The sequence below is a fragment of the Ovis canadensis genome, chromosome 21 (genome assembly GCF_042477335.2).
Source record: "Ovis canadensis isolate MfBH-ARS-UI-01 breed Bighorn chromosome 21, ARS-UI_OviCan_v2, whole genome shotgun sequence".
Classification (NCBI taxonomy): Eukaryota; Metazoa; Chordata; class Mammalia; order Artiodactyla; family Bovidae; genus Ovis; species Ovis canadensis.
Window position 1 is genome coordinate 45,415,614 of NC_091265.1, and position 22,803 is coordinate 45,438,416.

Genomic DNA, 22,803 nt, shown 5'->3' on the forward strand with positions numbered 1-22,803 from the left:
GCAAATCTCTTCAGTGTTTGGCCTAATAGAAAACACACCCTCACATCTGCTTAATGTAGTCAGTTCGGTGTGTTTGTGGGGTTTTGGTATAACTGTGAAAAAAGTGAGGTCTCACAGGTACACACTTGGAAAAGAGGAAAGTGTTTTAATACTCTTTTTGGATAACTGTAGATATTCATTGATAACTACACCAGAATTTTGTAAGTGATGGCTTCCTGGAGATTAATAGCCATAAGGAATCTGAAAGTCAGATTATAGCCATGTCAGTGGCGATATAGAATCTGAACTTCCCTTACTCTGATGCGTTAGGCTCCATGGTCCATTTTGCATTTAGAAGAATCTTCTTATTCTAGAATTTGACCCATTTCATTATAACATACAAAAAAATGCATCCTTTAAAATCACTGCCAGTCCTATCACAAAGGTATTTGGAAGCTGTCATGCTCGTGGTGGCAGGTAAACATTTTCTAGAAACCTGATTCTTGCTGGAAAACTCAGCTTTTATCTTTGGCAGCAATCATTGGGTTGTGTCGCCTCGAAATGACAGGCTCACTTCATTTATTTTTGCAAAAATGGTCAGAGTACTCAAATCTGAATAATCATGGTTTGTCTGCCAGTCATTCTTTTAAGTAAAAATGAGATTTGATGACAAAAGGTGGCTAGTTCAGCTTAAAACTCAAAACAGTCACCAGTGTTTTGCCTCAAGACCCACATCAGACTCCAGTCTGCAGAAGTGCTTTGTGTGAACTTCTTGTTCTTTACACAGAATGTTAGGAGGACATGTACTCCAGGGTCCGTGTTTAATACAGCTGATAATGTTCACTGCTTTATTAAGGGTGTTCTTGGGTGCGACTGGCATTCTTCTCTTACTGTAAGTCTTTGGTAGTGAAGAACACTGATAACTAGCAAGCTGGGTTCCATGAGTCCTGAGTCACACCAAGACACCAGCAGTTCTGCCTTTCATTGCTTTTGCGAAAGTGAAAGTCGCTCAGTCGTGTCTGACTCTTTGCGACACCATGGACTATACAGTTCATGGAATTTTCCAGGTCAGAATACTGGAGTGGGTATTTCCCTTCTCCAGGGAGTCTTCCCAGCCCAGGGATTGAACCCAGGTTTCCTGCATTGCAGGTGGATTCTTTACCAGTTGAGCCACAAGGGAAGCTCATTGCTTTTGTACCATCAATGCAAATATCAACATACTTTAAAAAGACAAGTATCGCCTTCATATTGTTATGAAAATAATTTTGACTTTGCAGACCTCTTAAGGAATCTTAGGGATCCACAGTATCAATGGGCCGCATCTTGAAAACCAATCCAATAGGAGATATGTAAGAAACTCACATATGCGCATTTGGGGAAATATGAACACTGAGTACTTGCTACTAAGGAATTGGTATTATTGCATTTTTTAAGTTGTGATAGTGGTATTGCAGACTTTCTTATATGTCAGCAGGAATCCTTATCTTTTAGGAAACTGTGAAGTATCTGAATGATATGATGCTTGGAAAAATTTCAGTGAAGGGGGCTAGGGTTATGGTGAGGGGAGTTTAGGTTAAGCAGGATTGGCCATGGGTGATGATTGTTTAAATCAGAAGATGGTTACGGGAGAGGTGTATTCTCTCTCTCTCTCTTTTTTTTACTTTTGTGTGTCTTTGAAAATGTCCTTTTTTCGATTTTGGAGGGTTTTTTTTGTTTGTTTGTTTTTTTAAGAATCTTAACAAACAATAGTAATATGACAAAGCAAAAAGGCCCATCCACTAAGCCAGTTTCTTACAGTAGGGACATGACATTGCAAAGACCTTGGATTTCAGGAGCAGAAAGACTGTCATTTAAAGGCACCGGGATCCTGGGCACATCGTTTAATGTCTCAGAATCTATTTTTGCTCCTGTAAAACTGGAATGATGTTACTTATCCCACTTGAAAAATACGTGAGAACATTTTCTGTATGTGAAGTGTCTGGTACATAGTATAATGCACAGTAAATGTTAATAACCTTTTTGTGTTGTTTTTTACTATGTCTGGGATCGGAAGAATGAGAGTTACAGGGTAGGGGGAAATGAAGCAACCTTGGATGCAGTCCATTGTTTTAAATGAGTGAGAAAATGTCCATAGACGTGTGTGGGAGTTCAGCGTTTCCTTTTGACCACGGAACCTCCTTGTTTGTTTTCATTCCTTTGTCTTTACTTAGAGAGGCCACTGTTGGGAAATTGAGTTCCAGGGTCACCTGTTTGAAGAGAGAAGCGATTCACTCCAAGTCTGAGGGAATTGGTGCTGCTCCGGTAGCTGCTTTCCTTCCTCCCTGTGTTGAGATGCAAAATGTAATAACCAAAAGAAGTAGGACCCAAAGATAGTCAGCTAAAATACGTGACTCATGATTTTTCTTTCCAGGCTTTAACCTTTTGTATTTCTTTTCTTAGAAGCAAGGAAGTATATCCACGCCCATGCTCACCTGATTGCATATCCCGGTGTTTCTGTCTGTATAATGATTAAATTGATGCTGGATCACCTTGTTGTTTAAGTGTGTGTGTGTGTGTGTGTGTGCGTGCGTGCACGCGTGCACGCAGACGCGCGCATCAGAGTACAAAATGAAGGTATAAGAGGCAACAAGGCAGTTCTTAAAGTCACTGTATTGTTCAATTTTAAACATAGTTTGGTTTTCCGAATGGCTACTGTTTACACACGTTGCAGAAATCAAAATGGCGAAAAATATTTAACAGCCATTACGGCGTCTCACTCGCAATCCACAGCTTTGTCCACCTCCTTTCCCCAGACTTGCCTTCTGGGGGTCACCACTGTCTCGTTCCAGTGTTTCTTTCTGTGAAAACAAGCAAATAGGATTCTATTTATTCTTACCTCACTGCTTCCACCGCCATGTCAGCAGGTAGCACTCTAGACATGCTGATCTGCACTTGTCTGTCTTAGCTAAGAGTGTGTCCCGGGTCTTTCCGTACCGGTTTCCTGTATATGGATTCTTGGCTGGTTTCCAGTCTTTTACTGTCCCAGATAACAGAGCAGTGATAATGTTACAGAAATCATTTTATTTGATTGTCATTACATCTGTGGGATATATTCCCAGAAACGAGATTGCAAGATTGTAGGATAAATGGATTGTAATTTTGATAGACATTAAAGGGGCATTGATTTTTTAATAACAAATTGAGAAAAGTGCATGACGTTCATTAGTAGTTGACTTGGGACTTCCCTGGTGGTTCAGACGGTAAAGAATCCGCCTGCAATGCAGGAGATCCACATTCGATCCCCTGGAGGAGGGAATGGCTGCCCACTCCAGTGTTCTTGCCTGGAGAATTCCGTGGACAGAGAAGCCTAGCAGGCTTCAGACCATGGGGTCGCAGAGTCAGACACGACTGAGCGACTAGTGCTTTCACTTTGCCTTGTACATAGTAAAATTCAGTAACTAGAGTTTATTTCTGATCAGGTCATTAATTCTGAGTATTAGAGTCCCCAGTTGGTTGTTCATGGGCTGCTAATATGTGATGTAATAATTTATGCCATATAAGAGAATGAGCAAAACTTGAAAAACGTGACATGTAAAGAGAATGAGCAAAAGTTGAAAACTGTGACCCACGTCCTTAGCCGCATAAACTGTGGGCTCTGCCATCCAGTTAGCCCTGGAAAGTGGCTGAGCCACTGACAACAGGGTCAGAACAGTGACCAGCAGGACCAGATGGACTCCCGGCTGCATCAGCACCAGCAGAGGCAGGCTTCCCTTCTGCGCTCTCGTGTTTCTCCTGCACAAGTAATTCACCCTTTATTTGGCAGATACAATGAACAAATGGGTGATTTTTATAAAACACTTTGAAAAATAGGAGGTACATTTGGCAAATTGAAGTATGTTTTATGAATCTGTGTACCTGGTTCCGTGGAACCAGATCTTTATTGGAGCACAGTGCTATTAGGACGGTATACAGGTGAAACCAGGAAGATAAGGGGCTGCTTTGAGGATTAACAGAAAGATTATTGCTGTCTGCTATCTAGCAGCTAGCTGCAGTTACTTGGAGTTTGAACGAGGAATAATGGGGCCTTTAAGAACTGATTCTCTGCTTAGATGTTATCTAAGGAATGGTGTTGCAGGAATAAGATACAGATCAGATATTTATTATAGCACATTACATAGCTACTTCCCTGTTTCAGATTCCTTTCGTCCCAGGGATTGCTTGGTCTTTTAAGTTAGAAAGCCAACTTCTCACTTGAGATTGATATTCTGTTTCCTCACTAGTCCTCAGAGATTTTACATGTATTCAAAACAAAGCTGGGAAAGCAGTTATTTAAATGAACCATATGTTAAAAAATAGGGAGTGTGTTCAGAACTGATTAGTGTTTGGTATTTTTACCAGTTGCAAAATGCAGGTTTTTGGAAACCTTTTATTATATAATAAGTATTCTTCCTGGAAGACTTGTAAACAAGTTGCTGGATTATACTAGGGAAAAACAGGTACAGAGAAGCTAAACCACTCGTCCTTTATCCATCAGCATCTGTAAAAAGCACCTGGGATTAGAAAAAGACATGTTAGACCACCTCGAGAGCTGTCTAGTGTTTATTCCCTGGAAAAGGAAAGTTTAACAGAAAGCGTTGTCTTCTGACCTGAGGCCTGTTTAAAGGGTGGTTGGTGCTCTGTTTTCTTCCTCAGCTTTCCTCTAGTCTGTTAACAGTCACCTCTCCTAGTCATGCCCACTGTCTTCATTCATAAATATGCCTATTTACAGAGTGTATGCTGCTTTGCATATGATGTAATAGTCTGGGTCACTTGATACGGACTAAGTGCTGTGTTGGCACTTGGCACATACCCTATCCACCCTGTAAGGGAGACAAGTATTTTACCTTTAAGTGCAAAGTACTTGTCAAAAAGTTGCTATAATTTAAGGAAAACAAATGACCTACCAAAATGCCTAGAACTAACTTTTCCCTTTTATATCCCTCCCCAGCGTACTAGTAATGTCCGATCCACATTTTTCAAGGACTGTTTATATGAAGTATTTGATGACTTGGAGTCAAAGATGGAAGATTCTGGAAAGCAGCTACTTCAGTCAGTTCTCCACCTGATGGAAAACGGAGCCCTGGTATTAACTACAAACTTTGACAATCTTCTGGAACTGTATGCGGCAGATCAGGGCAAACAGCTGGAATCCCTTGACCTCACCGATGAGAAGAAGGTAAACAGGAAAGGCCTAGCTTGTCTCGTCTTCCGGCCAGCAGATTGACTCCTCATCAGAGATGACTGTTTTCTGGCTGGGATGTTGTATAGCACTCTGTTCATAGAAAGGTAGAGAGGGAGACTCTTATCCCTGGTTGGATTGTTGCTTTTTCAGATTAAATCAGTGTACAGTAAAGAGCACAGATCTTAAAAGTGATCAGTTCTGTGAGTTTGGACAGTTTCACGCAGTTTTAAAGCAGGATGATAGGAAGCCACTTGAACTGTAAGATCTAAATGGTTTAACATTTGATAATATCAGGTGGGTGTGGTATTGATTTAGTTTTTCTGTTAGGACAGATTCTTCATGGCATCTGCTGGAAACGTACAGAAACTGCTTTCTGATGTCTGACAATCAAGTTTCAGGCCAGGTGACAGCTGATGAGGTTAATATTTAAAGAACACCTGAGCAGACATTTTTTATGTAGCCCGTACTATACCTGAGTCGTCTCTCATAGTAGTGAAGTTACAGATGCCCACCTCTGTCGTCTAATGAGAGAAGGCTGGTATTGCAGTGGTCGCTGGGGCTTGCAGTCGGAAATCCAGCACCACATCTACAGGAGAGTCTGTAGATGACACCATTAAACTGACTGATGAAATACACCGAAGCCGTGAAAGGGAAAATGTTTTCATTGCCATAAAAAGATGTCCGAGATTTAATGATTGAAGGGGAGGAAAAAAAAAAAAGAATTACGAATCTCCACTGGGTCTCACTTGTCCTGCCCTGCAGTCTGTGTAATTTTACTTGTATACTTTGTTTTCCTGGGAAGCTGCCTTTGTGTCCCACTTAGAGCCCATCTAAGCAGAGTTGGGACAAACCAATGATTTCCCCCCTTGGCACTCATCGTCATAGCACTGCCCTGGCCAGAGCAGGGGCTGTAATACCAGTTTTGTGGTTTTGCTGGCCTTGAAGTCAGGTTGTAAAAGGAAATCCAGTCCAGAGAAATGTGCTCTGGAGACTGGATGTGTCTGGCTGGAGTGCTTTCCTCCTGCTGCCCCCATGCTTTGTACGGCCTGCTCCTTCTTCACCTGGAAGACTCCACTTGTGAATCACTTCCTCCAAGAGGTCTTCTCTGACCACCCTAATTTAAAAGGGACCCACCCTTATTTTTGGATTCAGTTTTTCAATGGAGTACCTGTCGTAACTTTCCATTTTCATCTTGGGTTGTTGTCTGCCCTAGAGGAATAGCACCTCTATTTGGACAGGGACCACGTCAGCCCTTCTTACCTGGTGCGTAAGAAAGTACTTGGCACATACTAGTAGGTGGTCAGTAAATATTTTGTCAATGAATAAACGATTGAATGAAATTTAAAAATGAATGGCAAGAAACAACTTCCATCCTGTTTCTGACATAATCTCTGAAGATCATGACCAGCATCAGACACATAAGGGTCTCTCTTAAGTTAAGGATTTCCTGGACTTTCTTGGTGGCCGAGTGGTTAAGAACCCCTGCTTTCATCACAGAGAGTGCAGATTCAGTCCCTGGTAAGGGGACTAAGATCCCACTGGCTGCGAGGTGCAGCCAAAAAATAAAGTTAAGGATATCTATCAGACTTGAAATTTTCCTTCTCATTTTCATCCCGGAGTCTCAAGATTTGCTTTTGTAGTTAGTCCACATTAGGGGCAGTATTGAAGTTAAAGGGTTAAAGCCACTGACTGGTAGTCAGAATAGAGCCTAGTAATACTTATGATTCTAAATCTCTGTGCCTCCTTTTTCCCTAATCTATACCTTATTTCTCTAGAATGTTATAAAAACAAATTTATACTGTCTCAAGTCCTTGGGAAAATGGAAACCATGGGACCTGGTTGGTCCTTACCATTGGCACCTAAGTGGTCATTCTTCCTTGGTGGCCTCTTAGGTAACTCGCAGGTGACTGATGTGATTCTTTTACTACTTATCAATTGCTGCACAAGAAATCACCCTGAAAACTTTGTGGTTTAAAACAACACTTTATTTGCCCATGACAATGTGAAGTTGACACCTGAGCTGGGCTAATGGGCTCCGCTGGGCCATTCTGCTGGTTTTGCAGGCTACCCACGTGACTGTGGTCCTCTCGTGGCCAGACTGGGTGGTGTGAGATAACCTTGCTTGTGTGTCTGTTGGTACGGGCTGTTGGCTGGGCCGTCAGACTACTTCACATGGTAGCTGGGTTCCAAAAGCAGCAAAAGAGAAGGCGCATTGTGCCAACGTTTTCCAAGTTTCTTCTCCTGTTTGCTTATGCCCCGTTTTCTAAAGCCAGCCATATGGCCGAGCCTGGAGTAAACGTGAAAGGGGACTAGACCAGGGAGTCGTTACAAGGCTTGACGTCTCAGGGATCCGTACTGAAAGGGCCATCCGTGGCTGTCCTGTGTATCACCAGTGGAAAGAGCCCGTATGATTTCTGCAGATGATGACAAATTCTGACTTTTGATTCTTTCTTTGCGAGAGAAATAACCAGACTTGCCGTCATTCCTCCAGTCATGCCTGAAGTACGAAGGCCACATCGAGTGGCCACATTCTTGCCCTGTGATATCATGAAGCTGGAGAGTTGTGTCAGAAGCCTGGTCCTCAGAAGACTGTCTTGCCCATTGGGACCTTGAAGCAGGTGCTCAGCCCTGCCCTCCTGATTAAGCTGTGTTTATGTTGTGCAGGTCCTTGAGTGGGCTCAGGAGAAGCGGAAGCTGAGCGTCTTACACATCCATGGGGTCTACACCAACCCGAGTGGCATTGTCCTTCACCCAGCTGGTTATCAGAATGTGCTCAGGAATACTGAAGTTATGGTAAGTGGTGCTGGCCTCGCTGCTCTTGGGGAAGCCTTCCTAGGAGCCTTCTGAACACACCACTGAGCTTCCAGGGTTAACAGTTTCTCTTCATCAGTTAACATTGGAAGGCCAAGCATTCTTTTCTGTGCTGCTTAGCTTGTGGACGTGTGTGCCACCTTGCGAAATGTCAGACATCTCTTCAGGTGTTAGGCCGTGTGGTTTTACTTTGTTCTTGATTGACAGCCAGCAGTTGGCACTGTTAACTGGCGGCATCTTCACAAACAAAGAATATATATTTGTATTCGTCATTTGCTATACATGGTATTATCTCCCCAGGTGACACAGTGGGAAAGACTCTGCCTGCCAGTGAGTGCAAGGAGCACAGGAGACACGGGTTCAGTCCCTGGGTCGGGAAAATCCCCTGGAGAAGAAAATGGCAACTCACTCCAGTAATTCTTGCCTGGGAAATCCCATGGATAGAGGAGCCTGGCTGGGTTCACAGAGTCTGGCACAGTTGAGCAACTGAGCACTCACAGACACACATACATGGTATTAGTAACCCTCTCTCTATGCCAAGACTAATTTGTGCAGTTTTTCACTGACCAGTTACTACTAGAGTAAAGAGTTTTTATATAAATGGTGATGGCTTTGTATTGACTCATCATACTTACTCACTTATTGATCACTGGAAAAAAATTTTTTTTTAAATTTGAATAGGGTAATAAAATGGAAGCCTTGTGAAAAAAGACCAAGAAAATGTGATGTTTTTTAAAGCACAAGGGGACTTTTTGTCACCCGTTCTTTCCCTGACATCTGTTACAGCTTCTATCTTTAACTGACACTGAGTGATCCCTTAAGCAAAATCATTTCTAATACTTTAGACACATGTAGTGTGTGTGATATATGTGTACATACATGTATGTATAAATGTATACACACAGGGACTTCCCTGGCAGTTCAGTGGTTAGGCCTTAGCCATCCAATGCAGGGGCTCGGGTTGGATCCCTGTTCAAGGATCTGAAATCCCACATGCCTTGCGGCCAAAACACCAAAACATAAAACGAAACAATGTTGTAACAAATTCAACAAAAGACTTTAAAAATGGTCCATATCAAACCAATCTTTAAAAAATGTCTTAAAAGTGTATACACATGTTCATTAGTGTTCTGAGGGTCATGCTTTCTTTGAGCAGCTCTGGTGATGGGATTCTCTGCTTATTCATGGCCCAGTCTGTAAAGCAAACAGACTGTCAAGGAAACAGAAAGAGTAAAATACATTGAAGACTACTGATTGCCTTAACAGCCTCTGGGCACACAGATCTAAAAAATAAGCTATGATGTAGACCCGTGAGACCCTGGATAGAGACCCTGCAGGAGAATGCCAGGTAAAGACACAGTTTGAGAAGAGTCATCAAGTTGCAGCAGTAGACAGTGAGAAGGGCGTACTCCTTCATGGGAGGGTCTGTCCTCTGGCTCTTGATCCCGGTTCACTGGTCACCACAGTCTGCTCGATGAGCAGCTGCGGCCCCGTGGATTCTTCTGTTTCGGACCTGTCTTCACAGTGTGACTTACATGTTGCTTCCCTCCCTGCCAGAGAGAGATTCAGAAGCTCTATGAAAACAAGTCATTCCTATTCTTGGGCTGCGGCTGGACTGTGGATGACACCACTTTCCAGGCCCTTTTTCTGGAGGCCATCAAGCATAAGTCTGACTTAGAGCATTTCATGCTGGTTCGGAGAGGAGATGTGGATGAATTCAAGAAGCTTCGAGAAAACATGCTGGACAAAGGGATTAAGGTCATCTCCTATGGAAATGACTATGCTGACCTTCCAGAATATTTCAGACGACTGACATGTGAGATCTCCACGAGAGGAAGGTCAGGTAAGTTGCGTTTGGAGACTAAGAGGGGTTGGAAGGCAGCTGTTCTTCAGCCTGTTATGTGTGTGTGGTGGGTCAGGTCATCACCAAGATGCAGAATATAATCCTAACCAGATGATGAAGGGAGATCATGGTTAGTTTTCAGATTAGACTAATCGGTGAAATGCAATTGAAATGTAGATTTCAGGGACTTCTCTGGTAGTCCAGTGGTTAAGAATGCACCTTCCAGTGCAGGGGATGTGGGTTCGATGCCTGGTTGGAGAACTAAGATCCCACATGCCGAGGGGCAACTAAGCCTGGAGCCCGTGCACTGCAACAAAGACCCAGGGCAGTTCAGTTCTGTCGCTCAGTCATGTCCGACTCTGCCATCCCATGGACTGCAGCACGCCAGGCCTCCCTGTCCATCACCAACTCCCGGAGTTTACCCAAACCCATGTCCATTGAGTTGGTGATGCCATCCAACCATCTCATCCCCTTCTCCTCCTGCCTTCCATATTTTCCAACATCAGGGTCTTTTCAAATGAGTCAGTTCTTTGCATCAGGTGGCCAAAGTATTGGAGTTTCAGCTTCAACATCAGTCCTTCCAATGAACACCCAGGACTGATTTCCTTTAGGATGGACTGGTTGGATCTCCTTGCAGTCCAAGGGACTCCCAGGAGTCTTCTCCAACACCACAGTTCAAAAGCATTAATTCTTCGGCGCTCAGCTTTCTTTATAGTCCAGCTCTCACATCCATACATGACTACTGGAAAAACCATAGCCTTGACTAGATGGACCTTTGTTGACAAAGTAATGTCTCTGCTTTGTAATATGCTGTCTAGGTTGGTCATAACTTTCCTTCCAAGGAGTAAGCATCTTTTAATTTCATGGCTGCAGTTACCATCTGCAGTGATTTTGGAGCCCCAAAAAATAGTCAGCCACTGTTTCTACTGTTGCCCCATCTATTTGCCATGAAGTGATGGGACCAGATGCCATGATCTTAGTTTTCTGAATATTGAGCTTTAAGCCAACTTTTTCACTCTGCTCTTTCACTTTCATCAAGAGGCTCTTTAGTTCTTCTTCACTTTCTGCCATAGGGTGGTGTTATCTGTATATCTGAGGTTATTGATATTTCTCCCCCCCCAAAATAATAAATTTTAAAAAAGAAAGAATTTAGATTTGAAAAATAGGGGAGAATGGTAACTCCCTTTTGGCTAAGGATGTGAGGAAAAAAAATATATTTGTGTAATTTTGGTGGGAAGGTAAAGTTAGTACAACTTTTCTGAAGGGTAAATTTGGAATATGTTCAAAATTTTAAAACTTTTGACCCAGAAATCCCTTTCGATAAAATCTATCTTAGAAATTTCTCCTAAAGGAGATCACTGGACACTTATACAATTATATGACACAGTTGCATAAAGATATAGGTGTGGGGATGTAATCAGGGTTGTAGATAAATGGCAAAAATTGGAAGCAACCTAAAATGTTCCAGAAAATAGGTGTTTCTATAAATACACCCTTTATTAATTGATTAAATATTAAATACATATGAAGCCATAAAATGAAAAATGCTTTTACTGCCCAAAATAATGTCAGAGATAGTATTCTGAGTGGAAAAAATAAAATGCAGGTTGTAACATGCATTTTTATATCCCAGTCCCTGGCATACAGGTGGTAAAGCGTCTGCCTACAGTGCGGAAGACCTGGGTTTGATCCCTGGCTCAGGAAGATCCTCTGGAGAAGGAAATGGCAACCCACTCCAGTACTCTTGCCTGGAAAATCCCATGGACAGAGGAGCATAGTAGACTGCAGTCCACGGGGTAGAAAAGAGTCGGATACGACTGAGCGACTTCACTTCACTTTTTCACTTCCCTGGCATACAAGATTGTAGATGCTTTCTGTTTTTGTTTGGTGTGCTTTATGGCTTCTCTGGTGCTGTAAAGAATCCACCTGCCAATGCAGAAGATGCTGGTTCGACCCTTGGGTCGGGAAGATACCTTGTCGGAGGAAATGGCAACCCACTCCTGTATCCTTGCCTGGGAGAGTCCATGGACAGAGGCACCTGGCGGGCTACAGTCCATGGGGTTGCAAACAGTTGGACATAACTGAGCGACTAAACAATAACATAGAGAAATGCCTGGCATGATGCTTAGAAAATTAACTGTGATTATCTCTATGCAGTAGGAGTTAATGTTTTTTTAAAAAATATTTTTTCCTACGTTATGAAATATGAAAATCCTATTTTTTACGATTATGCTTTGTCTTTATAAACAGAAAAAACGCTGCAAAAATGTTATGTGGAAACTGTTGTGGTGGCAAGTTAGGAGTACCATTCACTTGACATTTTACCTCTCAATTCTAACCAGAAAGCCAAATGCAGTTAAAAGTTTCCATTTACTAATGGCTCCAGGCAAGCTGCCAAACAGCCTACCAAATGCAAAACTTTTTGGTATAGCTAAATCGGATAATACTTTTTAAAACCTTAATTTGAATAAAGCCGGGCCCCAAGGTATGCCCATTCTGACTCAGCACACAGTTCCAAAGAAACTTTGCTGCTGTTATGTAGAATATGTTCTTGAAAAGTTATTTGCTAATATGCATTTTCACGGTCAATCTGAATGCATCTTCAGTTCAATTCAGTCGCTCAGTCATGTCTGACTCTTTGCGACCCCATGAATCGCAGCACGACAGGCCTCCCTGTCTGTCACCAACTCCTGGAGTTCACTCAGACTCAAGTCCGTCGAGTCAATGATGCCATCCAGCCATCTCATCCTCTGTCGTCCCCTTCTCCTCCTGCCCCCAATCCCTCCCAGCATCAAAGTCTTTTCCAATGAGTCAACTCTTCGCATGAGGTGGCCAAAGTACTGGAGTTTCAGCTTTAGCATCATTCCTTCCAAAGAAATCCCAGGGCTGATCTCCTTCAGAATGGACTGGTTGGATCTCCTTGCAGTAGGGGCCTCTTAAAGGATGGGTAATTTAATATAGAGAGAACTTGTCCTATGCAATGGGATTCTCCTGTGATGAGACATTCCACAAACTGTGATTATCCATGGCTCTGTTTTGATGGCTCTGTTTTGATGGAACAAGATTTGTAAAAGGCATCACCATAACTAAACATTTTGAAAACTTAAGTCTACCCTTTTCATAGAAGACTTTTAAAAACCCTTATAAAAGGAAATTTTCCAATTCATCTTTTTTGTGAAAGCAGTTTGCTGATCTTTCTTGGTGATGTTTTTTGCTGTCCTGCAATATTCCAGATTCTTCTACTGTTTGCCCATAGGTGGGACTCTCAGTAGGCTTTTCCACTGGGCAAGGAGTACATACGTTGTTCTTTTGATCTGTGTTCTGGAGATCTTCTAGCCAAGGAAGATGCTAACGTGGAAGAGAACAAAATCCCGCCGGACAGCTCTTCCTACACTAAGTCTTTTATTGACAAAAGTCATCAGAAGTATTGTGAAGCTGCACAGACTGTCCTTAGCTGCCTGGGCTTCCTAGCAGAGCGACTCCCCATGAAGTTATCACTCATTGCTGCTGCTGCTGCTGCTAAGCTGCTTCTGTCGTGTCCAACTCTGTGCGACCCCATAGACGGGAGCCCACCAGGCTCCCCCGTCCCTGGGATTCTCCAGGCAAGAACACTGGAGTGGGTTGCCATTTCCTTCTCCAATGCATGAAAGTGAAAAGTGAAAGTGAAGTCGCTCAGTCGTGTCCGACTCCTAGCGACCTCATGGACTGCAGCTCACCAGGCTCCTCCATCCATGGGATTTTCCAGGCAAGAGTACTGGAGTGGGTTGCCAGTGCCTTCTCCGTACCACTCATTAGGGTATTGTGAATTGTTAAACATCAAGGATTTTCTCTGTGGCCAGGGGCTTTAATTAGAATGGTCAGCTGAAGTTTGTGATCTGAAATCTAGCAGAGCAGTTTTAGGTTAAAAGCACTTCAAGTCAAATTTACCTTCCATCCACAGTTATTTTTTGAGTCTGTAGATAAATACCAATGAGAGGTCAGAGGTCTTTCACTGCCTTTGTTTTATAAACCTGAGCTCTTGCTTTGTATCGGGCACTGTGCTATGTCCAGACTTGTGCATAGTGAAAATTACTTAGGTTGAAAGATTCTGTAGGCTGCAAGTACATTTATTTCAGGAAAATCAAGTAATGGGGAAAAGAAGGTAATTCTTTTATAATTCACTACTATCACAAAAGCAGTTACTTTGGTATATTTCAGTTGAGTTTTCCTTGTGCATTTCCTCATGGTTGTGAACAAAATCTATATACAGTTCTGGTACTTTTTAAATTCAGTGATATGTATATCATACATCTCCCCACATGGCTGCAGTCTTCCTGGCCAGTGAAAGATTGTGTTATAACCCACTGTCTCAGTTACCTAATTATTCCCCTGTATTAGGCAATATGTAGTTTTTTTCTACTGTAAGCACTGTTGCAGTGAGCACGTCTTCATCCCTGGAGTGTTTCCTTTTGCCAGTAATTTCCATAGGCTGGATTCTCAGTATAATTACTAGGTCAGAGGTAACATTTTATGGCTGATAAATACTGCTCTAGTGTTTTCCAAGAGGGGAGTCCCAATTCGTGTGTTTGAGCGCCGTCCCTCGCTTATTTTCACTCCAGCTGTCCGTGTTTCTGTCTGTTCTTTTCTCCTGTGTATTCAGTTTTAAGCTTCTTCCTACACATTATTAATTCCAGTGCTGTCCAGCAGAAATTTTCTGCACTGCCTGAAGTATTCTATCATCTCTGTCCAGTACTGTAACCACAAGCCACATGCGGCCATTGAGTTTTGAAGCGTAGTTAAGTGTGACTGAGGAACAGACTTTTTTCCTTTTTGGCCACACCATGCTGTTTGTGGAAACTCAGTTCTCCAGCTAGAGATCGAACCCACCTCCCACCCCCACCCCCCGCAGTGGAAGTGCAGAATCCTAACCACTGGACCTCCAGGGAAGTCCCCGAGGAGCACAGGTTTTAATTTAGAACTAAACAGCACGTGTGGCCAGCAGCACTATATCAGACAGCAAGGCTCTAAGCCCGTTCTGGGGGTGTTAGCTCAGCTACTAGTCCCTCTTCTGCTTGGTTGAATTTGCCCCCTTGCATGCTACTTCCTGTCCTCCCCGGCTGGAGTAGTTTTACCTAAACGTGGCCTTCTGGACTAGTTAGGGACACACTTGTTTTTGCACAGGGAGTGTTAGTGCACTCAGGGACCTCAGTGCTTCCCTGTCATCTAGTACAACAGTGTGAAGACTAACCTGGTTATGCCCCTGCCTAGCTGTGCGTTAGGAATAATTCGATCCTTGGTCAGACCATGTGCTTTCACCTCCCTTTATTTTTCACCTCCCTTTAGTTGGCTGCTTTCCTGTTGCTGAGTTTTAGCTGTTCGGTCATATTGTCTGATACTGATGTGTGTTCTGTTCAGCAGGGATCGTGAGAGAAGGCCAGCTGAATGGCTCGTCTACAGCACACAGTGAAATAAGAGGTATTCTGTTTCCTGTTCTACCATTTGTCAGCAGAAAACGTTTTCCCAGAGCTCAGTTAAGACCTTGGAGAAGAATGACTTGGCTCTTCTACCTGTAGAGTCTGGATTTTCCTACCAAGTCCATTCACGGGTTTCCTAGTATTTGGTGTCTTGTCCTCTGAAGGGTTAAGCTTGACTTCAGTTTCTGCAGCTTTAGGTGGATAAACCTGAGCTGTGAAACTTCACTTACCGTCTTTTTTCTCTCTGCAGACCGTAGTACCTGAGAGGGCTAGAGGAACCGCCACCATTAGATCAAGCTGTCAGGGCCTACTGTGGAGTGTTTCACAAGTGAACTTACAAGAACCAGAAGCAGCTCCTAGGAAGTACCAATACCCAGAGGCTGAAAGCTGGGGGTTAGCGGAGATGTCCACCCGAATCCTTCATGCCCGCTCGTTCCTCTGCAGCCTGTTCCAGTTCAATACCCACGTGACAAGGGGCCCAAGTGGAGCCCCCACCCCACCTCACGCTGAACAGGCTGTGTCCACACAGCAGGTCAACAGGACGCTTCCACCAACCGTGGCTGCAGAGGACTTGGGCTCCCGACGCCACGGGCTCGCCTTGGCCCTTGTGGCAGTTTTGTACTCTATACTTGGTTTTTCAATTAAGCTTAATGGCTTTTTTAAAATATGACTTGAAGCTCTAGTTTTCTAGGCCTTTTACAGTGTACAGTATTTTACATAATTGAGCTGTAATATTAAAAGCTTCTTCATTTACTTCCCAGGGCCCCAGCTCTACTTTGAGTCACTTTAGAAAACTCCTGACCTGCAAAGGTACAGGCCGAATTTAAATTTTAAAAGTTCTATTCTTGCACCGTGGGGAAGGTGATCTCATTCTCGGGACAAGCGCAGATTTCCACCCGATTCCTCAGCATTGTCAATCCCCGTTTCCCTTTGTGCCATGTACCCTAGAAACTCTAGTTAGTGTGCTGTAGGATTTTAGTTTTGAATCCTTTGTCAAATGACTCCAAGACCTAAAAGGCAATTTACTTATGAAATTTATTTTCTCATATAAATTATGTATTTCTCTGGGCAGACAGCCTTCACCTTATTGCACTAATAGCACATCTGTAATACCAAGCTACAGGACAAGTCTTAACAAGGTCTGTATTCTTCAACGTAGCACTTGTCTACCAGGCACTGTAGAGGAGGATGAGGAGCCAGGATCCGCTCGGGAGCAGAAGGCGGAGGGGGCAACATGTACCCCTTCTGACAGTTGGTTTTCTCCCGGGAAGGGGAACATGCAAAAGTTACATGTGGATTCTGGAAGTGGGAGGAGGTCTTGGAGGCTGAGAAGCCCAATGCAACACTGCAGCGCAGCTCCTGTTACTTCTGTGGGAGGCGGGGACCCCTCTCACTCATCTGTAACACATCACTCTGGCCTCGCTGAGGCTTTGGGGAAAAGGGGAAGGGATCATTGAATTAGCAGCAATTAAGAAGAGGCCATACACTGCCACAGTGTGGGGGTGTTATCCTGGCCCTGCAGACCTGAACGCTGTGTATCCTACGGAGAGGGGCCATCGAGACCCAGAGCAGGCTCTCAAGCCTCTTCTCTAATGGAGCGGGGGACGATGCTCAGACGTCCCCATGACCACACTAACTAGCAGAGCTCTGGTGTTGGATCTATTAACCATTGGTCAAAGCTGTAATGAGACCGAGTCTGTAGGCAGAGTGAGGGATGCTGGATTAGGAAGGGGGAAGAGCATGGGGGTGGGGCAGGGATGGGTAGTGGGCAGTGACTGTAACATGATTAGGCCCTCCTTGCAGGTGGAGGCTGGGCTGAACAGAGAGTGGGGTTAGGAGGGGCTGCAGGCCCCAGAGCCCCCCCTCACTCTGCCTTTGAACTACACTGAAGACAAGTTGCTCACATACTCTAAAGCACATTCTTGATACAGGGATAGGGACTTTGGGGGAAGCGGTGATTTGGTTATCAGGCAAGAGCCACATTAAGCCTTCATGAGGGCAGCCACCACAGCCTTGGCGTTTAGACTGCGTAGGTCACAGTAGGTCTGGCCAGTGCCCACGAAGACGATGGGTTTGCTTGTGATGTAGGTCATAGAAATCGCAGCTCCCACCTGAAGCAGAGACAGGATACCCAGTCATCTCTGGACCCTGCCTTTTCACTCTCTCAGCAACAGGAGGCTCTGGAACCCATGTGCCCTTAGAGCCTCTGCTCCCCTGTGAAGGACAGCCATTCCCCCTCCTGGTCCCACTTTGCCCTGTATTGTCCACGTTTACCTTGTCATCAATGGTATCAAATTTGGTAAGGACAATGCCATCAATGAGCCGAGGTGTCTGGGCCATAGAATGGTCAGCCAAGGCTCTGTTGAACTTGACCTGAAAGGAGAAATATGATATGAACATAACATACCTAACTGGCCAGAGCTAAGGTTGGGAAGAGAACCAGGCCCAAGCCCTCACCAGCTGGTCCACGGCCTCGTTGCCTACTAAGGCCTCCCCCACAAACAGCACCAGGTCGGGTGTGTTGACAGTGATGAGCTTGGCCAGGGCAGTCATCAGGGGAGCGTTGTCTTGCATGCGGCCAGCTGTGTCCACCAGCACCACATCAAAGCCTTGGTTACGTGCTAGAAAGAAAGGAGTGGTCAACGGAAAACTCCTGGACTGTTAAACTCATTTCCAGCTTCCTCTCAACAGGTCCTAAACTGGTCCTATTAAAAGTCTGCCTGTTTATTTCCTTAGGTTCTGAATCAAGTTACAAGGTGATGTAAGAAACACTTTCCACACTCTGTCATTAAGCATATTTAGGGAAAGGAGAGCAGGCGGGTGTGTGTGTGTACACTCGGTGTGCCTGACGCTTTGCAACTCAGTGGACTGTAGCCCACCAGGATCCTCTGTCCGTGAATTTCCCAGGCAAGAATATTGGAGTGGGTTGCCTTTCCTCCTGCAGGGGATCTTCCCGACCCAGGGCTGGAACCACCTGCACCTCTTATGTCTCCTGCATTGGCAGGCAGATTCTTTACCACTGAGCCACACCTGGGAAGCCCTAGCAGGAGGATAAAGGTGACTAAATATTCAGGTAACAAAAGGAATCTGTGAGGTTTGCCTACAACTACACGTGTTACCCCAAAGTGGAGCATGGCATGGCATATCACTAATTCTGAGCTGCTACTGAGCAGAAAGTTGGTGGTAGGGTAACCCTGGTCCTCAAGTGCCAAGAGAACCCCCAGAGCACAGGGGCCCACATAAGCTCCGCGCTTCCTGTGCACTGTACCAAAGGCAATGGCCTCCATGGCAATGCCGGCAGCATCCTTGCCATAGCCCTTCTCAAACAACTGCACCATGGTGCGGCCGCCATGGTTCTCCGGGGGGTGCAGGGCGCTCAGACGCCGGGTGTGTGTACGCAGCTGTTCCACAGCCCCGGCACGAAATGTGTCGCAGGCAGCGATGAGGACACTGAAGCCATTCTCTAACAGCCAGAAGGAGATCTGCAAAAGAGGCAGAACTGTCAGCCAGCCCCAGAGCGGCAGAGAAGGAAAAAGCAGGAGAAACAATGTCAGACTCAGGCTGGGGAACGGCACCCACCTTGGCAAGGTTGGTAGACTTCCCCACGCCGTTCACACCACAGAAAGTGACCACGTAAGGGCGCTGATGACGCTGGGCATCCATGATGTCCCGCAGCATGTCTACGCGGCGCTGCGGCTGTAGAATCTGCACCAAGGACTCCTGCAGAGCTTGCTTGACCGTGGAAGTCACCGCTGGGGGTGGGGCAGGGAGGTATACCCATGAAGCCCAAGTCAGATGCTCCGAACACCTGGCATCTTGCTGAGCTATAGGGAACTAGGATCCTGCCCAGGAATCCACACCGTATCTGACAGCCCTAAGCACCTGACAGGTAATTGATTCAAATCCTCTTAAGCTAGATGTCATGAACACCTGAAGTCTAGGTAAAACAACAGAGATTTAGAGATTATAGTTTGTCAAAAGTCATGCACGTAATAAGAATGGTGGTGACTTCATAACCTCCACCCAAGCACTTCCGGGTCTGGGGAGACACTTACTGCTGAACGTCCCCATCACCTTCCCTTCCAACTTGTTGGCCACGGATTCACAGAGCTGGACTGCGATGTCTGCTGCCACGTTCTTAGCTAAGGAGGGGGACAAGCGTGGGTGAGTGCCCCGGCAGGAGTGAACGACCTCCATTACAGCCCTTTTCCCCCACCATCCTGACCCCCCAAACACGAGTCTACCCTGTTCTGACTCACCAATGAGATGGTCACGCATCTTGTCCAGCACAGACTCCATGTCTTCACGAGTCAAGCTCTTGGAACCCACAAGGCCCTTCAGCATCCCAAACATGCCACCCAGAGTGCCCTTGGTAGCACTGCAGGCACAGAAAACCACAGATGCACAGCCAGCAGGCATCAGCAAGTCCTATCCCTTCTGGAGCCATACCCGCCACCCGCCACCAAATCCCATACCTAGGTTTGGCGGAATTCTGAGCAGCTCCTTCATCATCTGAGCTGCTGCAGTCCAGATCCTGCAGCTGCCTCCCGGGCCCAGTCCCTCGAATCTGGAGGGTGTGGGGAGAGGAAGGGATCAGGAAACGATTAGCTGGTGGGGAGGGAAACCTGGAGTGACCCTGTCCTACACTGCTCTGCCCCTTTGACTCCAGAAGCTCCAAATGTAACCCACCCTCTGGCTCCAAGGAATCAAGGGGACTGCCCTCATCTCCTTCCTCCTCTGCTTCTTAATACCGGTAACTCTCACTCTGGCCCCTACTACCTCTTACCAAGTTGATGTCCTCGGGTGGGGCCGCTTCGGGGGCTCCGTTGGTGGTGGGAGTGCTGTAGTCCAGAACTTCCTTGTTAGCAGAGCCTCCCAGTGCCCACACCCGGGGTGCCTTTTTGCCCTTCTCCTTGGGAGCATCTGACTTACTGGACTTGCTGTGAAGGGTTACAGTACAGAGGGTTATGGTGGAGAAGCAGGAGAGGCAGCATCCACCTCAGAGACAAGGGCTCCCTTGCCCCCAATGTGTCTGGACAGCAAAACCTTAGGGCAAAGCTGGGCTGCTCACCCGGACTTCTCCATACCCCTCCCATGCTTCTGAATGAACTCTTCCCGCTTCCTGCGGATCTGCTCCTCTTTGGAAAGTTCCTCTCCGTTCTCAGGTCCTACTGGTTGACCTGACTTTTCTGCGGGAGCTGCTTTGCTAGTAGTCAGAGGGCCATCAGAACCTGTCAAGGAGAAAACTCACTGAAATAAAAAAAAGAAGACCAAATTCCTACAAAACAGACAAATGGGGAAAAGTCTCCCAGATCATTCAGAGAAAACTATGAAGAAACACCAGGAGGATCACTGAGATTGGGGACGATAATGAGGGTGGTGGGCACCTGGGCCAGGGAGGCAAGCAATGATGAAGGGAGGACAGGGAACCACTTCAGTGCTGCCTTAACAACTTCTCATGCCCCTGGATGTCCAAGTTCAAACTCACCTTCCTTCTTGGCCCCCTTGTTTTTTTTGTTATTCTTGGCTTTTTCCTTAGGCTTTTCACCCCGTGTCTCAATCATGGATCTCACAGGTTTCTTGGCCTTTTCAGAATCTTCAAATTTCTTCATGGTAGTGGGAGCACGGATCTTACTGCTCTCCTCTGCTTCACTAAAGAGAAAAGTTTGTGCTGAGTCACTTCAGTCGTGTCTGACTCTTTGGATTCTATGGACAGAGGAGCCTGGTGGGCTAGGCTCCTCTGTCCATGGGATTCTCCAGTCAAGAATTCTAGAGTGGGTTGACATTTCCTTCTCCAGGGGATCTTCCCAAGCTAGGGATCAAACCTGGGTCTCCCACATGGCAGGCATTCTTCACCATCTGAGCCACCAGGGAAGCCCAAAGAGAAAAGGTGGACAGTCTAAATCCAGGGGAAGGGCCCTCACACCAAGCAGGCAATCAGAACTGGGAAGCCAACTCAGGAGCCCCTTTCAACCCACAGCGTACTACCCACTCTTGGGAAGGAAGGGAACTCATCAAGTCTCAGAAATTGATTTTACAGAGGGGAGGCCTCTCACCGAAGAAGCCGCAGAAAGTCATTCTGGAAATCGAAAGTGCCATTCAATAGACTTAAGGCACTCTGCTGTTGGATCTCAGTGCGGTACTTGTCTCGAAACAGCCGGTGAACGTCGTCTATCAACTTGTCCACATATGTCAGTGTTAGGATCTTCTGAAAACCTACCTGTTCAGGGAAAGGAACAGAGCCAGAAATCTGTTTACATGCCAGTCCAGAACAGAGGGAAGCCAACTCGACCCAGGCCTCCAGGGACTGGCTCAGCCCCCTGGCCGGTTTCCCTGACCTGAGGAGCAGCCAAGCCCTCTGACTGGGCCCAAGAGCGGCTTCCCTTTCCCCCTCCACCCTCCTTGTTTTCTCAGTTACTTCATCATAGACACTGGGTTTAATTAATCAGGATTTTCTGAATCATCAGGACTGCCTGTCAATGTAATCGTTACCCCTCTAAAATACACTCACTTACCACAAACACCAACTCAAACTGGTTGTCCAGTTTATACTTGAGAGTGAGTGCCTCATGGGTGAAGGAGTTGTTACCTCCTCTCTCCTGGAAAAAGAGTATATCTCAGAGTTCAGACTGTCCCCTCAAACACCTGGAGTTGGGCCCCTTCGGGAAGGAACCAGACATTCCCCTAAACTCAAACCTGTCCCCCAGGGCAAAAAGATTCAGGGGCACTGCTCTCCAGCATTCCACCTGGAAGAAAAGTGTAGACACCCAGCTGAGGGCGAGGAGGGGAAAGGTGGGAGGGACCGACATGTGCGAGCGAGAAGGGAGTCCTCATGTAAACAATCAGGTTTACCGGCAGTCGGACACTATCTACACTTCTTAAAAGACGTTCTTTCATCCTTTATCCCACCCAGCCTTTGCGACAACAGAAAAGCAAGCCGTTGGCAGTGAAAGTGGGGAACGAAGGGAGGTCTCAATAGACTACGGAATCCTGCCAGAGTCCCAGAAAGCGGAGGGGGGAGGGGACATCACAAAGTTGCGGGATGGTCTGATAGGAGCGGGAGAAAGAAGTGGAGTCCCGGCTACGAGCGAGCGGCCAGTTTGAGGTGCGCCGACAGGGTGAGAGGGAGGCCCGGGATCAGTCAAAGGGGACTAGGGGTCGGGTCAGGGGGGAGGGGGACGAGCCTGGAGTTCTGATCCCGCGGGGGCGGTACCTGCAGCAGCACGGAACGAATTAACGCGTTAACGGGCCCGGTGCATGAGTCGCTCACGCCTTGAAAGCACCAGAGAACAAGCCCGCCTTTGGAAAAAATGGTGAAGAAGTCGAGCATGGCGGCAGCGGGAAAGGAGCCGGGGCCGGCGCCGGGAACTCAGGCCTCGATCGCTGCCGCTTCCTGCTGCGCCAAGCGCGGGACACGTCACACCAGCGGCCCCGGAAACCGGCGCAGCCGCACTTCCGCTCAGCACCGCCCGCAACCCTCCCCGGCTCCGCCCACGGGCGCGCAAGACTGACGTAGA

The 22,803-nt window shown here is 46.2% G+C and overlaps 2 protein-coding genes across 3 annotated transcripts in view; one reads left to right on the forward strand and one right to left on the reverse strand.

Moving 5' to 3' along the window:
• Positions 1-16,039, forward strand: part of FAM118B (family with sequence similarity 118 member B) — a 47,893-nt gene extending 31,854 nt beyond the window's left edge. The window contains exons 4-8 of one of the 2 annotated variants that reach the window (XM_069565437.1): positions 4,946-5,173; positions 7,844-7,972; positions 9,548-9,833; positions 15,228-15,287; positions 15,537-16,039. In XM_069565437.1, coding sequence (XP_069421538.1) covers positions 4,946-5,173; positions 7,844-7,972; positions 9,548-9,833; positions 15,228-15,287; positions 15,537-15,550 — 717 coding nt within the window. In that variant the 3' untranslated portion in view covers positions 15,551-16,039. The remainder of the gene's footprint in view (positions 1-4,945; positions 5,174-7,843; positions 7,973-9,547; positions 9,834-15,227; positions 15,288-15,536) is intronic. The other variant, XM_069565438.1, reaches the window with a different exon arrangement.
• Positions 16,040-16,302: 263 nt separating this feature from the next.
• SRPRA (SRP receptor subunit alpha) lies at positions 16,303-22,795 on the reverse strand. Its single transcript, XM_069565435.1, has 14 exons — positions 22,500-22,795; positions 21,802-21,885; positions 21,343-21,506; positions 20,775-20,938; positions 20,358-20,517; positions 20,073-20,226; positions 19,762-19,853; positions 19,546-19,664; positions 19,342-19,428; positions 18,866-19,038; positions 18,555-18,768; positions 17,744-17,907; positions 17,561-17,659; positions 16,303-17,397 (listed from the first exon to the last, which is right to left on the reverse strand). Exons 1-14 carry the CDS (start codon positions 22,614-22,616, stop codon positions 17,269-17,271), a joined length of 1,920 nt encoding a protein of 639 aa, XP_069421536.1. The 5' UTR covers positions 22,617-22,795; the 3' UTR covers positions 16,303-17,268.
• Positions 22,796-22,803: the final 8 nt, after the last annotated feature.

Coding starts and splice junctions, on each gene's coding strand:
- SRPRA (XM_069565435.1), bottom strand. CDS start 22,616: ATGCTCGACTTCTTCACCATTTTTTCCAAAGGCGGGCTTGTTCTCTGG. Junction 20,227..20,357: donor AGGGGTATGGAGAAGTCCGG/GTGAGCAGCCCA, acceptor AACCCTTCACAG/CAAGTCCAGTAAGTCAGATG. Junction 17,398..17,560: donor TTGATACCATTGATGACAAG/GTAAACGTGGAC, acceptor TCTCTGCTTCAG/GTGGGAGCTGCGATTTCTAT.